Source organism: Canis lupus, chromosome X, assembly GCF_011100685.1.
Source record: "Canis lupus familiaris isolate Mischka breed German Shepherd chromosome X, alternate assembly UU_Cfam_GSD_1.0, whole genome shotgun sequence".
Classification (NCBI taxonomy): Eukaryota; Metazoa; Chordata; class Mammalia; order Carnivora; family Canidae; genus Canis; species Canis lupus.
The window spans coordinates 26,455,745-26,472,066 of NC_049260.1; the positions used below are offsets into that span (position 1 = coordinate 26,455,745).

At 42.0% G+C, this 16,322-nt stretch overlaps 1 protein-coding gene across 1 annotated transcript in view; it reads right to left on the bottom strand.

Annotated features, from left to right (window-relative positions):
* Nucleotides 1-233: 233 nt before the first annotated feature.
* The window catches only part of DMD (dystrophin), a 2,084,073-nt gene continuing 2,067,984 nt past the window's right edge, over nucleotides 234-16,322 (bottom strand). Inside the window, 3 exon segments of the mRNA NM_001003343.1 lie at nucleotides 234-2,801; nucleotides 7,477-7,508; nucleotides 15,892-15,984. Coding sequence (NP_001003343.1) covers nucleotides 2,790-2,801; nucleotides 7,477-7,508; nucleotides 15,892-15,984 — 137 coding nt within the window. The 3' untranslated portion in view covers nucleotides 234-2,789.

The window sequence follows — 16,322 nt, forward strand, 5'->3', positions numbered from 1 at the left end:
GTAATAAAAGGACAAAAGGCAGAACATGTGTTTGTAATTGCTTTCATGATCACAACCATTTGGAAGGAGACGCGGAAATTAACATTTGCTCATAGGCCAGTGTGGATGATGTGGGAAGTGGGAGTATTTTCAGCACTTGGATTTCTCAATTTTTTTTTTTTTACTTGTCAACCATATGAATGTATTACATAGTTAAAAATCAAAAACAAAGTACTGTACTCAACACTTTTTTTGTAACATAACTGCGTGCTTTATTGAGATACACAGTAAAGCAGTAATATAATACAATAGTAAGGCATATATTTGGTGAAGTCTGATATGTTGTGAAAATGCAGTAAAACTGAAGTTTAAAAAAATAATTAGTAAATGTTACAGTGTTGGTGTTAAAACACAATATATTATGATACTCAAGAACCCAGTACCTGAAAACAATGACAGAACATGCCACGTGATGTTTATGCTTCAGTTACATTATGATTTACAGTTTAATACTTGGTGGTTATAAAGAACACGGAATAATGTCCAAATTATGCTTAAAACGTAGCAATAAAGCTCTCAATTTTTATTCAAATATTTTGACAGACTCACTCCAGAACTAATGTCTAAAAGATAAAATGAAAAGATTAAAATAAAATTATGCACGCTATTTACCTCTGCTTTTAGAATGAAACTTAAAACTGCTTAGTAGAAGTAACACAACCCCTTGTTTTAAATCATGGTTAAAAAAAAAATCTGCGGGGAAAGAAAAAGTCCAGTGTCACATAAAGGAGAAAAAATGCAAGACCAAAACCAAATCTTCATGTCATTCTGTTACCTTAGAGCTTTGGGTTTTCCTTTGGAAATGACAGTGGGGGAAAAAATGGAGAAAAATGTTCACATGATGGACAAGTAGTGAAGCTGTGAAATCAGGTGTGCACGATTATTAGGAACACCCCAAAACCAAAGTGAGGTAGAAATAGCATGAGAAGCCATGTTGGATGTTAATTGTCATTAATAAAATAATAGACAAAACCCACTCTGCAAAAGTTAATGATACTTGATCTAAGAGGTAACAGATTTGCAAAATAATAGGTCACATGGTGATTTCTAGTGAATGAATGAATGAAAACAAATGAAAGGCCAAGAAGATGATAGAGTAAAGCTTGTTCCTACCAGTTAGTCCTCTTGGGTTATTCTCTTTTTGAACAATGTTTGTATCTCTAACCTTCCTCACCCACCAGCAAGGGTTTGGAGTACCCTTTGGAACATGTGAATCCATCTACCTTCCCCCCTTACAAACCTGTGTGGAATTAGTTGTAGAGAAATGTGAAGTAGGGAAACACAGTTCATGGGCTTCTGGGTAGATATTTACCAGGAGCACACCATGATGAGGCTGTCTTACACACCTTCCCAAGGGTTATTTTAAATGAAGTCTTGTGGCATTTAAAAACTCCTTGCAATAGGGGAAAAATCTAAAAAAAAAAAAAAAAGCAGCAATAAAGCAAGAAAGCAAAACCCCCTCAAATGCCCACTGCTATTTCACTGTGAGGAGAGGGAAGTGATTTTGTTGTAATTACAAAGATCTCCATGTATGGTTATGAACATTCATCCAATCCTTTACTTGAAGAGTGACCCCCCTCCCTCCCAGGGATTGGCTGGGAGTCCACAGCCCTCCAGCCCTACTAGAAAGTCCTCCTCACTGTCTGGGAGTTAAAAATGTCTTCTGATGTCGTGACTTCCACTGAAGCATCATTAAATGTAGATCGTGGCATTGCCAGCAGCGGGAAGCTGAATGTATCAACCCATGGATTACTCTGACATAGTAAGTCCTGTGTATTCATTCGTATGTCCCTTTTAAAAGATTCAATAGCGTAGCTGTCAGTGGAAAGTTTCAAATGAGAAACATCTGGAGCCCCAGACAATGTTTTAGTGTGGTAGTTGCCTCCTGGTTTCAGGCTCCAGGGAAAATTCATTCTAGACCAAGCAGGTAAGCCTGGACGACCAGAAGCAATCTCTTGCCATTAGCAAGTGGCCAGATCATTTGACCAAGAAATTTCAAAGGTCTCTAGAAATTCAGATCTATTTCTCTATATACCTACAGTATTTACATACTTCTAGACATATAGATGCATAAAGCGAAAACCCACAGCCAGTTCCACTCAGTCACCAATTCCTAAAAGAGCCATATGAAGTAGTCATTTGGTGGTGTTAGAGGAAGTCCTATCTTTAATATGCCAGAAAAGAAAAAAAAAAACCATGAATTTCATGTGGATATCACACTAAAACGATGCAAAACAATGCGCTGCCTCAAAGTGTGTGTGTGTGTGTGTGTGTGTGTGTGTGTGTGTGTGTGTTTAGGGGTTTTTATAAACAACTTTTTTTTTATAAAGCACACTTTAGTTTACAATCTTTCTTTATAACTGTTATAAATTTTTAAACAACCCAAAAGCGTTCCATATAAAGAAATGGCAAGTTATTTAGCTATCAAGATTTTACATGTAGTTTTCTTATAACTTTTTTGTACAATTGCATAGACGTGTGAAACCTGCCATTGTTAACAAAACAATAACAGACTTAGAAACTACTGAAATCTACAGTATAGTACCACTACGCTTCACAAAAATATAGATTTGTTTTTTTTTTTCTTGTAAACTCTTACTGTCTAATCCTCTTTGTTGTATGAATATTATAAAAACCATGCGGGAATCAGGAGTTGTAAAACATTTATTCTGCCCCTTCTTCATCTGTCATGACTGAAACTAAGGACTCCATCGCTCTGCCCAAATCATCTGCCAAGTGGAAAAGGCTTCCTACATTGTGTCCTGGAAGACAAAGAGAAAGAGAGACTTGACACTAGGTGCAGACAGCGTCACCCCGACTCTTCGCCGATTGGGAAATCCTTCCCCACTTCTAGGTGAAGACAACACAGAAGCTGCACCGAGGGTCTACACAACAGGATTTGATTGTTCACCAGTTTCCAGGAAGAAGCAAAGCCTTGTTAAGAAGCCATTCCACGTTGTTAGTATCAGCTTAATACCGGATCGGGCTACTGTGGTCATTTCGGTGGAAAAGTGTCAGAGAGTGTGCTCATCTTCCCCGTGGAAACATCTAGCCAGAGGTTTCCACGGACAAGCACGAGATTCCCATTGTAACAGGACTATTTCATAATGGGATGGACCTTCCCCACCTTGTTGTGGGAGATTTACTTATTGTGCCCTTGTACTCAAATCCCGGGATTATCAAGCCACTCCCACCACAACTACCCCCACTGCCAGCACCACTGTGTATTGCCATCACCATTATCACCGCTGCCACCATGACTATGACACAGGAGCTTCATTTCCATGCCCTTTCAAGCCGCCGGCTCACTTCTAAGGCTATGGTGGAGGAGACTCTTCTTTCTCTGCTTTTACTTGAATTGAAAAACAAACTCTTGAATCGACCTTTTTGTATACTAACATTTGAATTTGGAAGCTTCCTAAGAAAAACCAGTTTTTCATTGCAAGTTGCTCCAGAGCCTAATTACAATATGACCCACACGTACAGCATGGATTTGGGAATCCGGTGAATCCATTTTGGTACCCTTCCTAAATGGGGGTTAACTATCAGAAGAGCCTTTTAATAATAATATGACATGACCTCGCATTGGTCCCCCAGCATGGAGCACAAAAGCAGCACAATGTCCCAGGTACTCTGTGGCAAAATTCAGATCTACAGCAAGATAATTTGAGACCTACCTTATGACTTGCCTTTTCCTATATGTCCCATATTTTTATATGGCTAATTTTAATTCCTGGACATTACTAAATCATTCTCCTCCTGGAGTACTGCCTTTGGAACTAAAAATGCTTTATGAGGCTATTACTACCTTGCCATGTATCAACTTTACGGATTCTCGTAATTGTTAAAATCCCCGTAAAAATCAAAGATAGACTAGGGCAGGAATTCTGGTTATTTACTTCAAGAGACCTAGCGTTTTTCAGTACATGAGAGAGAGGGTCTGAAGAGGATTCAGAGGCAGGCACTTACCCAGTGATGGCACCAGATCAAGTGAAGACTTTACTAAAAGTTTAACACCCTTCAGGTGATCACGTTGGTAAATCTCGTTGAGCTTTATCAATGCAAAGAGTTTCAGTGAGAACGAGTTCCGTTTTAAAAAATCACGTTGGATTTTGGTTGAGATGGCCAGTATAAAAACCTGAACAAAGCAGGTGTGCTACTCAGAGAGTAGGCCAGGAGTGTGGCAGCCCTCAAGGAAGAATCGAAACCATATTTGGCTTTTCTAAACCATAAAAACCACCAGAGGACCCAGTGGGTTCTTTGCTGTTCCTTACAGCTTAGAGCACCAATATATACCTGATGCCACCAGGCTAAAGGGTTTCCTTTGTATCTGGTTTTGACTGCCTAGCAACCCTGGGAGATCTCTCCGATTATTATGTGTAACCAAAAACGAGTGGACTACCTGCAAATTTTTAATTACTTGTAGTCTTAGTAGCTATTAATGAAGCCAGTAAAAACAAAACCCAAGACCCTTACAACTTGATACCTGAACAGAATTCAAATTATTTCTCCTTGTCCACTACCTGTCGCACAGTCTACCAGGGAGGTAGAAAATGTATTACCGTAAACCGAACAGAAAGAACTCATTTTTCCCATTGGCTTATTGACAATAATCAAAAGGTACCTGTTTTAGCCTGCGTGCTAGGGAACGTGGACTGCGGTTGGAAAGTGAATGCATTTATAGATTAAAGAGCCGAGTGGTGCTTCTACTCCTTGAAAAGGTGTTCAGTTACTATCTGAGGGGAAAATTCTTGAGACTCTCCAGAGGCATCATTTCTAGGGGTATCTGCTATTTAAAAGTAACTAGCTGACAGAAAGGTTCATTACTCTTAATCCACCACACAACATCCCAGAAAATGTTAGGTGGCCTTTAACTTGCCTGGACAGTTTTCAATGTTCACCAATGACCTCATGGCTGTCTGCTAGAAAAAAGAACGTTCTGCTAGAAAAAAGAACGTCCAGAGTCACCTCGCCGTATCTGTAGTATGCCTTTGGTTACTTTATTTACAAATGCCTGTTTCACCAGAATAATGATTGCAATGTTTTTCATGGAGGTTTTCATTAGAAACCAGGAAAAAAATTTCTATCTCTTTGACAAAATACTGCCCCAGCGAATCGTAACTCAATCCACCAGAGGCATAAAATTGCAGTGTGATATGGATACAGAAAACAGATTTGTATCCTGGTTCTATTATCCATGTGTGTAAGGGAGAACATTAGTGAGGCCATTAATTTTACCTGACAGATTTTTCTAAAGTCAAAATTAAAATCTCACACTATGAACGTGAGAGGCACTGAAAAGCAGGCCGGATTTTAGGCGTTTGCAATCAGCCTCAGGCACAAGTTGACATAAAAATGTGTCTCCAGAAAGTATTAATTCAATCCACTCTTAAGCAAGGACTGTTGAACACAAAGGCACCATGCATTGAACATTAGAGCAGTTGTATGTTTTTCCAAGTTGGCGCTAAACGCAACACATTTAGTCTCACAGGCCACCACTGCCTGAGGGAGTTGTTTTCTGCAGTGATTGGAATTGAGACTTCCTGGCAGAGAGCCAAGGTCTCAATAGCAATCTGGCACTCTTTTAAAAATTTTTTTTTCTTTAAAATACAGTTCCCAAATAAATGGTTAGCATTCACTTGTCCACAGCAAAGCTGGAGTACCGCAGGAAAATTCGTGTTTTTCTTCTCCATAATTTCATCTTTGAAAAGCTATCTGATCTACTGTACCTTGGAGGTAATTTTTATAACAATAAAAAAAAAATCACTTTGATCCTCGGGGTTTCTGGAAACGCTATCTGACGGTAAGGCGGCTCAGGTAGTAAAGTTTCCGAATGCCTCCGTGGCTTGAATGATACACGTGCTGGCCTGCCTTAAGATTTCGTTTATGAGAGAAACATGTTCAGGGTGGTCAAAATTCAGGTGCAGCTTTTTATAACACGTTAAGAGAAATTGTAAGGGGCACTTACCATAAGAATGAACCCAAGAAGCCTCACGTAAGAAGTACGTGAGCCAGGCAAACCGTCAGGAGCATTCATTGCTTCACCAATTGAGGTTTCCTCTGTTTCTCCTCCCAGCCTACCCCCCCCCAAACCCCCACCAAGACCCCAGTGTCCCAAGCCTTGATAGAGAACACTGGGACAGACACACTGAAGGATCATTAAATTCGTTAGACTTGCGTGGCATGGTGTTGGCAGACTTTCCAGTAGGACTCCTTCTGTTTAAATGAATCAGAGAACTACTCTCGTCCAGCCTGTTGCTAAGGATCTTCTCATATGACAACTGTCGTCCTGTCCAACCTGTCTCCCAGAATAATATGTTATGGCGGCCCATGGAAGAGCTTTCCTTTGCACATCGTTCACGCTAAGCTGTTGGTAAGGACAAGCTTGTTTCATTTGGGCTGTCACTTGACACTCTGCCACCCACTAGTCCTGTGATAAGGTAACTGAACGTTCAGAAAGTATTTCTGATAAAAGTATGCAACAGTTTTCCCTGAAAAATCTTATGCCACATTCAGTGATAATACTGTATTCTACCCTTTTGAGCCCATAAATAGGCACTTAAAAAAAACCCTCAAGACTCCAACGATCAATTTTTATCCCTCACTGGTTTATGGTCTATCTGGTTCCAAAGGCCAAGTGAAAACAGTGCGCTTTCCAAAGGGCTAGTTGACGTGACGTGAGCCTGTCCAACACCATTTTCTCAGGTGGCGATTCAGCCGAAGAGTGGGGCTCTGGACCCTGACTGGCTGGATTTAAATTCTGGCTCTGTCGCCTTGAACACACTGCTTGCTCTCTCACTGACTCAGTTTCCTTGTTTGTAAAATGGGGTTAATAAGAGTACCTACCTCATAGGTTTGGCATGAAGATTACATCATGAAAAAGATGGTAAGTGCTTACAACAGTGCTTGGCACAGTAAGTGCTCAAAAAAAACAAAAACAAAAACATGTTAGCTAGAGTGGGAAAAGAGTATAGGAATGAGGAAAAAAAGAAAACAAAAACAAAATGAGGTCATTCCAGAAGAATAAAGACCCAGGGCACTGGCAGAAAATGCTAGGATCCTGAAAACGCATAGAGACTTTAGTGCTCCTCAATTCTGTTCAAGGCTAAATTTATGTTGAGGAATTCTGTTTGTGTTACAAATGGCAACAGATGATGAACTGCAGGATCCGACCTAGGGATTATCAAGGCTTGCCATTTTATGGAGATTCCTGCTCCCCCAACCCCTGGTCCTGTCGTCATGGTGATGACAATGGCGATGAACATTTGAAGAATGTTCCTCATGAGCTGCAAGTGGAGAGGTGACTACCGTCCTTACATGATGACACATGTAGTACATACATGCGCGTGCACACACACAATTCTTACACAAACGCCAAACATAGAAAGCGCGATGAGACACACAGAAGCCGTGGCTGTGAGCCTGAATCTCACTAACCTCTCTCATTGGCTTCCCAGGGGTATTTCTTCCTTTAATAATGGAGAGAGGAAGAGGCAGAGATATCAGAAAGGAAAAAAATGCATAAATATACAGTTTCATACCAATTTTGCTGCTTTTACCAAACAAATGTTGAGATGACAATTCATTTATTCCCTTCTGAAAAAAAAAAAAACAACAACCAGAAACAAAAAGAAAAAAAAAACCCGAAAGACACATCCAGTCAAATAACCTTTACATACACTTAAAATCAGTGTAAACAGATAACACGATCCAGGAGACATAACTTACAGAATCCATAGAGTTCATGTGTTCAAGGGGATGAAAGCTGGCACAGTGTAGGATCTGACAAATTAAGCATTGTTTTTCAAGGACAGCTTTAGAACCTCAATCGAAACGTCCCCAAATCTCAATCTCTTCACTCTCAACAATACACTGAAACCTAAGCAGGAGCTGACTGTGTGTGTGCCAGAAGTCGGCACCCCAAATGCGAGGTGAAACACCACCAAGGCGAGACTGCATCCCCTTGGGAGAATTCATTCTATCTGGTAGAAGCTGAGCATGCCCATGATGAGACTGGGACATTTGAGAAAATAGAAAAAACAAGGGGGAAGGAAATGAGCCCCACTAACGGGCAAGCCACAGAGCCAGATGTAGGAATGAACCCCCAACTTCCTCCTAATTCAACAGATACCAGGAGCCTTGAGATCCGAGGGCTAACAACCCACCGGCATTGTTTTAGAGGACCCTCCATCTGTATGCGTTTATTTTTGAAAAGCAGGTCCTGGTCAAGTTTTCTGTGATTATATTTGGACAGAAAATGAGGCACCTCTGATCATACCTAGCATGTCTGGGGCTTTTGGCAAGTTCCTCTTATCACCAGGGCCTTCGAGTGAAATATTGGTTTTCAGACTCTGATTATGAGCAGTGGGACACTTCCTGAGACAATCTTAGGTGAAACCCCAGGATTTAGAGCAGATAAAAGCAGAGCTGTGAGAGACCCTGTACAGCATCTCCTTTCCCCGCCAGGGCCCCCCATGCTCAGCAGCTGCAAACACTAAAGCACCTTGGAACCGTGCGAGGACTACTCATCCAGACCAAAGAAGTATGGAGCTACTCTTCGAAAAGAAATCTTTCAAAACTCAAGTTCACGGTCTATACTTCTAGTATACGTTGAAAATTTTTCTAAGTAGGACTCTTCCTCCCTCCCTTGTTTCCTTCCTTCTGAATTTTCCCAAGTGAGTCAGAGATTTCTTATAAGTATAAAAACCGCAGGAGTGCCTGGGTGGCTCAGTTGGTTGAGCGTCCCACTCTTGGTTTCGGCCCAGGTCATGATCTCAGGGTCCTGAGATTGATCCCCGAGTTAGGCTCCATGCCCGGCATGGGGTTTGCTTGGGATTTCTCTTTCCTCTCCCTCTGGCCAGCCCCCCTTCTCTCTCTCTCTCAAATAAATAAAATGTTTTAAAAGTATAAAAACTGCATGCTTGATCATGCAAGCGTGGTCAAGATATATATACATAACATTCCTCAAACCAGGGAAGAGGAGAAAAAGGGGTACTGGCTTCTCACTTGTGGGTGTTGCCAGGGGTAGGTCCATACCAGATAAAAAAGGGGAAGGAGGAGAACAACACTCATTCTTGACAGCTCAATGAATCCCAGCATGAATTACATAGCCATTCCTTTCGACTCCCCTATCAAGTCTTTTTTTCATCTTTGTATTTTGTGGTTATACTCTCTGGTAGTAGAATTCATTCCATTCCCCTATAAGACTGAGATCCTTGAAGCCAGGGCCCATATATCATTTACCCATCCCCTCTCTCTCCAATACCTCCTATTCCTCGACACTATGGGTATCTGACGAATGCTGGTTGAACTGAATTAGGAAGGTAGCCACTAAATCATGGTCAGGAGTCTTTGGTGTTTTTGGCACCTTGGCCTTGCCTGTTACCCTTTAACTTGTGTGCCAAGGGCTGGTAACTTGTGCTGGCTTTCACTTTGGTCTACTTTTAAAAACTTAAGAGCTTCAGGAAGGAGTGTTGTTAGAAAGCAATATGATTTAGTTTCAGGATGTAATTATGGTTCCCAGAGTGATACAGGTTACATATCTTTATTCGACACCAAGCCATATTCAGAGCTCAGTATCCACTGACCACCGCCAAACAGGCAGCAAATGACTTGGGTTTTGTTTCGGGTACTTCTTCAGAAACCATGTTTCATGTACAGTGGACATTCCAGAGCTATGTTAATCCTAGTCTCTTTCAAAATCTGCCCCCATCCCTTGGTACCAATGTGCTCATTACCATAGTACCAAAGGAAGTTGCGCTTTTTTGTTTAAAGAAGGTTAAAACAATAGATCTTTTATACTGTATCAGACTAGTTTCTGCACTGACAAAATAGAGGCTATTTGGTTGTGCCACTTAAGAAAATTCTTTACCAGTAAAATAAATGCAAGTGCCACATAAGTCTTATTTCATAAATACATTCTTTGGAAATGAGTTTCCTTAGACCTTCACTTAGAGTGTCCATCTGGCAATGTGGTATGTTGTCAGGAAATGAATCAAGAGAAGAAGGAAATATGCTGGGGGAGTCTTGTGTCTGAATAAAAGGCTTGGTCAAGTCTGGAGATGTCCAGTTTCCTCAGGCAGTATGAACTTGAGATGACTCATTATTCTGGGTTAGAATCTCAGGACATTACTGTTTTGGGGTGGGGGGTAACTTTAGCTTCCTAATTTTAGTTCACTAACTGAAAAAGTTAAGGAACAATGAATCCCTTTTTATGATTTCTATTGTATCACAAGTGACAGAAGAGTCAAATGGTCATACTTCAAATACTGCAACATGTATGATCTCTGGTGAACATGGACATAAATACACAAATCAATTCAAAAGTACAGCTTTGTTGAGCTGAGAGTGGATCAGCACCAGAAAGTGTGTGACTGCATATACAGAATGAGCTAGAATGGACCACAGTAGCGTAAAGCAGGGGTTGGCAAACTTTCTGTGTAAAGGGCCAGACAGTAAACATTTTAGGCTTTCCAAGCCCCACAGTCTCTGTAACAGCTGTTCAACTTTGCCACAACTACTCCCTCACTGGAGTGAAAAAGCAACCATAGACAATATGTCAATGAATGGGTGTAGCTATGTTCTAGTAAGACTTTATTTATAAAAACAGGTAGTGGGCCAGATGTGGCTCCTGGACTATAGTTTGTTGGCCCCTGGTGTAAAGGCTAAGAGCTCAAGATTTATGGAAGCTGAGGAAACAGAGTGGTGCCTGAAAGGGGATGTGTGATCTTATCTTCATGCTGCTCTTCCATAAAAGAACCACAGACAAGACTCGAATTTTAGAAGATGGCAGGTTTTGCGCAGCTGCTGGGTGGCTAATTTAGAGACATTTACCAGAATGTATGTGGGCTTTATGGAGGGGTGGGTAATATGAGAGAGGATGGCATGGATGTTAGGGATAAAAATAATACGGCACAGGTCAGTAGGTAAGACATTGTACAGGCAGTAGAAATACCTGCATAGCACCGTTAACTGTGTTTTAAATTGTCTTATTGCACTAAAAACTTATTTTGGATCCTACTGATCACTAATTAGTATACAGTGGCACCTCATTTTTAGAGAAGCCAATACCATACCACTGATGAGGGAAGCCTTCCTTTTGTAAATGCACGTACATATAAAAATACCTTTGTTAGAATGCAAAATGATCAAAGACATATGGACAAATCACTTAAATTGTTTATTTTTAAATTATGTTTGTTGTACATTCTACTCATGTACTGTTCCTAGAGAATAATGGTGGAGATTTAGAAAGTGCCTTATAGTAGATAATGATTTTTATTAGAGTGGAATTCCAATTCTACATATACGTATAGACAGAGGGATACATTACTGGTAGATAAATAGATTAGAAATTGGCTAACGTTCTGTGTCTAATATACACCGAGCCACTGAAATCCCTCAAAGTGGTTGCAAATAACTGTGTCTAGAGGTTAATCATGAAAGGTATGATCACAAGGCTAAACACGCGCACATTCACACTGTGAACACCCCGCAATTTATAGCGGCTATTATGCAGGACAGTGTCAGCTAGCAGTTTTTCACCAGGAGAGCATGCAACCCCTTTATTAATTTGGGTAACAGTTTAGCAAGGCCAGTGAGATAAGATCAGGGGCTTAATTTAACTTGCCAAATGGCCATGAACAAGGCACTTCTGGCTTCCAGGGACTTTTAGTGAAAATGCAAGGTGAAGATTAGCAAGTACCTTAACACTTGAGCCTGATGTCAAGACTGTGGCAACTGGTAACAGAAAAGTTGTACATTTAAAATGCAAAACTCCCCTATCTATATACTTTGCATTTGTGAAAAGTGTAATATTTTATTTAAAAAGTCTTTTCCTCTGTGGGCAATTATCTAGCAGGGTTAAGTAAACCATGAGGTGGTATTTAATAGCACATTTCCACTAAATGTCAGACCTCTGGCTCTGACATCTGTTTTGAGTTACTCAAACAGCTGTCCGAAACAGCTGCAGCAACTGTGAACTTCATTCTTCCTTACACAGCAATGGGAACATGGGTGGCAGACTTAGATTAAAAGCACAACGTCCTCCAATATACTAGGCGGGGCTTGGCAGAAACTTCCATGGTGAATCTTTTGAAATGTAACTTAAAAAAAAAAAGATGTGTACCTGGGCAAGGAAAACCAAAATCCGTTAGATCGGTATTTTTTTTAAACCACTGGATCTGAAAATCATTTTAGTGGGTTGCAACCAGCATTTTATTTTTGAATAAAACAGAGGAATAATTCAACAGAGTGAATTAATTGTAGCATAGGAAATGTTGCTTCACAAATCTTATGTTTCTGATCTTTGTATGTGTATGTGACTAGACACATACATGGGTGGTATATATATACATGGTGGGTGTATACAACGCGTGCGTACACACACACATCCAATGTATTTTATACCCTTAATCCAGTTTGAGATGTAAAATGTTTCTCTTAGTATGGATAATGGTCAAAGGGTCCAAAGCCACTGTTTGAGGGGTCAGAAATGCTAAAATGACCTTTCAGGACCCTTCTATTTGGGATAGTCTGTAAGCCTGAGATGTTAAGATTCAAAATTTTCTGCTTTATATCAACCTAACATACCTCCTGATTGGTAAGATGCTCCCACTAAACCCTACCATGTATATATTTTCCATTCTACTTTTACTATGATGAAACTTTTTATCCATTTGAATTTGAGGAGAAAAAGGGGGTGATATTGTGATTTAGAATTAAGAAATAGGTATTAGGTCTTAATCCCCCTTCAGGGCATGGAACTCCTAAAACCTTTGGAATTTCCTGTGAAGAGAGGCATGGAGATATCTTTTGTTGTGTTAGTAAGACAAGTCTTGGAAAAACCATACTTACTTATGCTTAGGGGCTGGGTACCAGGGGAGCCCACCCTGGGCTTAGAGCGTTGGAACTTTGAGCCCTACCTCCTGACCTCAGGGGCGAGAATGGGAGTGGGGGCTGGAGACTGAGTTTGATCCCCAGTGGCCAGTGATTGAATCAAATGCATCTATGTAATGAGGCCTCCCTAAAAACCCAGAAGGACTGGGTGGGAAGAGCTTCTGGGTTGGTGAACACCCGTAGGTGCTAGGAAGAGAACACACCTGGAGGGAGCATGGCCCCCTCTCCCCATACCACACCCTGTTCATCTCTTCCATCTGGCTCTTCCTGAGTTCTATCCTTTCATAATACCCTGTGATCTGGTAAGGAAAACATTTCTGAGTTCCGCAAGCCACTGTAGGAAATTTATCGAACCCAAGAAGGGGGTCGTTGGCACCTCTAAGTCTACAGCAGGTGGGTCAGAAGCCCAGGTGATAAACTGGACTTGGACCTGGTCTCTGAAGTGAAGTGGGGGTGGTTTTGGGGACCTTCACCCTCATGATGTGGGATCTGATGCTCTCTCTGGGTAGATGGGGTCTGAGATGAGCTAAATTCTAGGATACCCAGCTGGCGTCAGAATTGCTTGGTGCTGTGGGAAGAACCCCCCACACATAGGAATTGGGTGCAGAAGAGTAAGGGCTGAGTTTGGCAGGAAGTGGTGAAAAAAAAGTCAAGGTCACAGAAATGATAGCATCACAGAAAGAACAGCCAGATCCTGATTGTCTTCCTCAGGAAAATAAATGACTTCTCTCGGGCCAGCAGCCTCCTACTGAGTAAGTAGGAACTTAGTTCGTGAAATCGGCCAGACAAAGCCTCATCCCCTACTTGAGAACTCAAATTAGCACTCGGGCAGGTATGCTTCTGTCAGCACGATTTAGCGAATGCCATCCAGGGGGGCCTGCAGCTCCCCCAGCTTCCATACAAGCACATGAACACCATACGAATAAATTTAACATCAGAGATGCCAACTGCCAAATATATCAGAAGAAGTCTGTTTCTCTTCTTCTAGGAGACTTCTTCCCTACATGTGGTATGCAGCTTCAGAGACTAAAAGGGGGATGCACGGAGAGGGTGCAAAGGACTCCCCCTTACAGATCATCAGGATGGGTCAGAGGCCCAGTACAAAAAGGCTGCCTGAAGGGAAGTGGAGCCATGAGCGCTGCTGCAGCCTCTTGTGTGCTACGCTCTGGTTGTTTAGGTGGAAAGGAGAGGCCAGGGCATCGCTGCAGCAGCCATTCACTTCCTGCCAAGCAGGTGCACAAACTTGCAGTTTAAGGGCCTGGGACAAGGTATCCATCTGTGACCTTCAAGGGCTAGGTTGGGGTCACCGAAATGTGTGCTACATGGGGGGCCCAAAGTTGTAGCCATGTAATCTTGAAGACCCTTGCTGTGCCTAAGGGGAACCCTTCCTATTTAAGTCAAAGGGTGCTTCTGGGGTTCATGTCCTAGACCTCCCCATCATGGCACTACCACTACACTGTAATGGGAACTCTGGAAGTCGGCCTCCTCAGTGGCCCATAACCACCTCGAAGGCAAGGAAGTGGGCACTTCTTCTTTGCATCCTTAACGCCTCCACTGGCACATAGTAGGTGCTTGTAAAAGCTGACAGGATCAAGGGGAAAGCATGTGATTTACATCAGACTGGCGTGTAGCCTTCTCATGAACCACGGCATCCAGGTAGAGGAGACAGCCGCGAGGGTCATGATGGAGACAAGGGTGGCAGGTGGGGGACGTGGGGGTGGAGGGAGGACAGAGAAGATGCTTATGTGTTAAAATCAACACATCAGAGGCACTCAGCAGTGAAAAGATGGCTGGTGCAGATATTTAAAATTAGCTTCCCTGATGGTTCCTTAGCAACGCTCTAGCAGAACGGTACTGCTTTTAATGTGCACCGCACAGTGTTCACTCATACATCAAATAGCTAGGAAACGGCCATTGTCAGCTGACTCTGAACAGAAAGATAGGAAAAACGCATGACTCCAAACATTCTCCTCATTGCTCTTATGGAGAGGAGCAAATAGCCAGACTCAGCTGCCCTTCCCTCCAGGGCTGCCCATTAGAGGTGCCAATCATTGGCCACAAAGACTTGTGTTCTCCCCTTTGGCTTGTCTAGGTTTTCCCTCCATTTGCTTACAGGTGGCTGCTGCCATTCTTTTTATTCACCAAAGGGAGGTGGGTTAGTGACTCCGTTTTAGGTCAGAGCAATAAGCTAAAATACTCCAAAATGCTACAATGGGAGCGAGACCTCCTTGGATAAATTAAGACATCTGAAGCTCATACTGGCTAGTGGGAAAAGCTGGCAGGGTGAAATGCTGCTTTTCTATGAGGGGAAAAATACCCAAGGTCAGAGTGATGGTGGGAAATAAGGGCCTTAATATTATGAATGTCTTTCTTTGCAAAGATCATATTCCATCTATGGCAGTGAAACCAACCCCGACAGACTAGGATACAGAGATTTAATTGTACCTATATTTAAATAATGGGGTGTAAGACACAATTTTTAAATATAAAGGCATCAGATTGGAAGTCTGAGTACCCGCCAATGCTGTATACTCGGCACATTCTGGATTTCACCGTATGGCGTGGTAACTGTCTGTCCCTGGCAGAGGTGCCATCAGGGCATGAATTTCCTTGTCTGTCAAAGTCACAGCATCCTTGCTCTTAAGGAAAGCCTCTCTCATTATTAACTCTTCAGATTAATGTGCAAAGAGGAAACAACTGAGTCAGTACTCTGATTTCTAGAGGTTTCTCGATTCTACGGGTGTCCGAATTCAACTGGAAGCCCAAACCAGTCAGTTTAGTCATCTGTAGCAGAACTTCACCCTGAAAACTACTCACTTCTCACAGTGACCCCCTCACCCTACTTTGGCACTCCATCAGCATGTTTAAACACGGAAAATACACAGGCCAGTTGCATGTGGAAACGGGAGGCCTGATTCCAGCAGGTGTGAGTGACCTGCACGCCCTGGAGCTTACCTCTGGAACTAGGGAAGGAGTGGTTGAGCTGCTCCATCACTTCCTCTAACCCTGTGCTTGTGTCCTGGGGAGGGCTGAGCAGGTCTTCCTCGCCTTAATGGAAGCAAGCACAAAGAATGGCATGTTACATGTCTGGCAAACATAGATAGCAGAGAAAAAGCCCACGATCCCATGTAAAGAGTCATTATGAATTCATTTCCACTTGCTCAGAAGTAACATAAATAAAGATAACCCTGGAAGGCCGAATAATTAGGGGATGACTTGTTCAAGGGAAGAAGAATCCCATGTAGGGCTGTGTCTAGATCCTTGTCTTTGGAGAAGATAGCGGTTTCTCTACTTGGAAGGTAAGATAAAATCAACATGTCTTAGGCCCCATTAGTAAATGTGAACCATTTTTTAAAAAAGATTTTATTTATTTATTCATGAGAAAC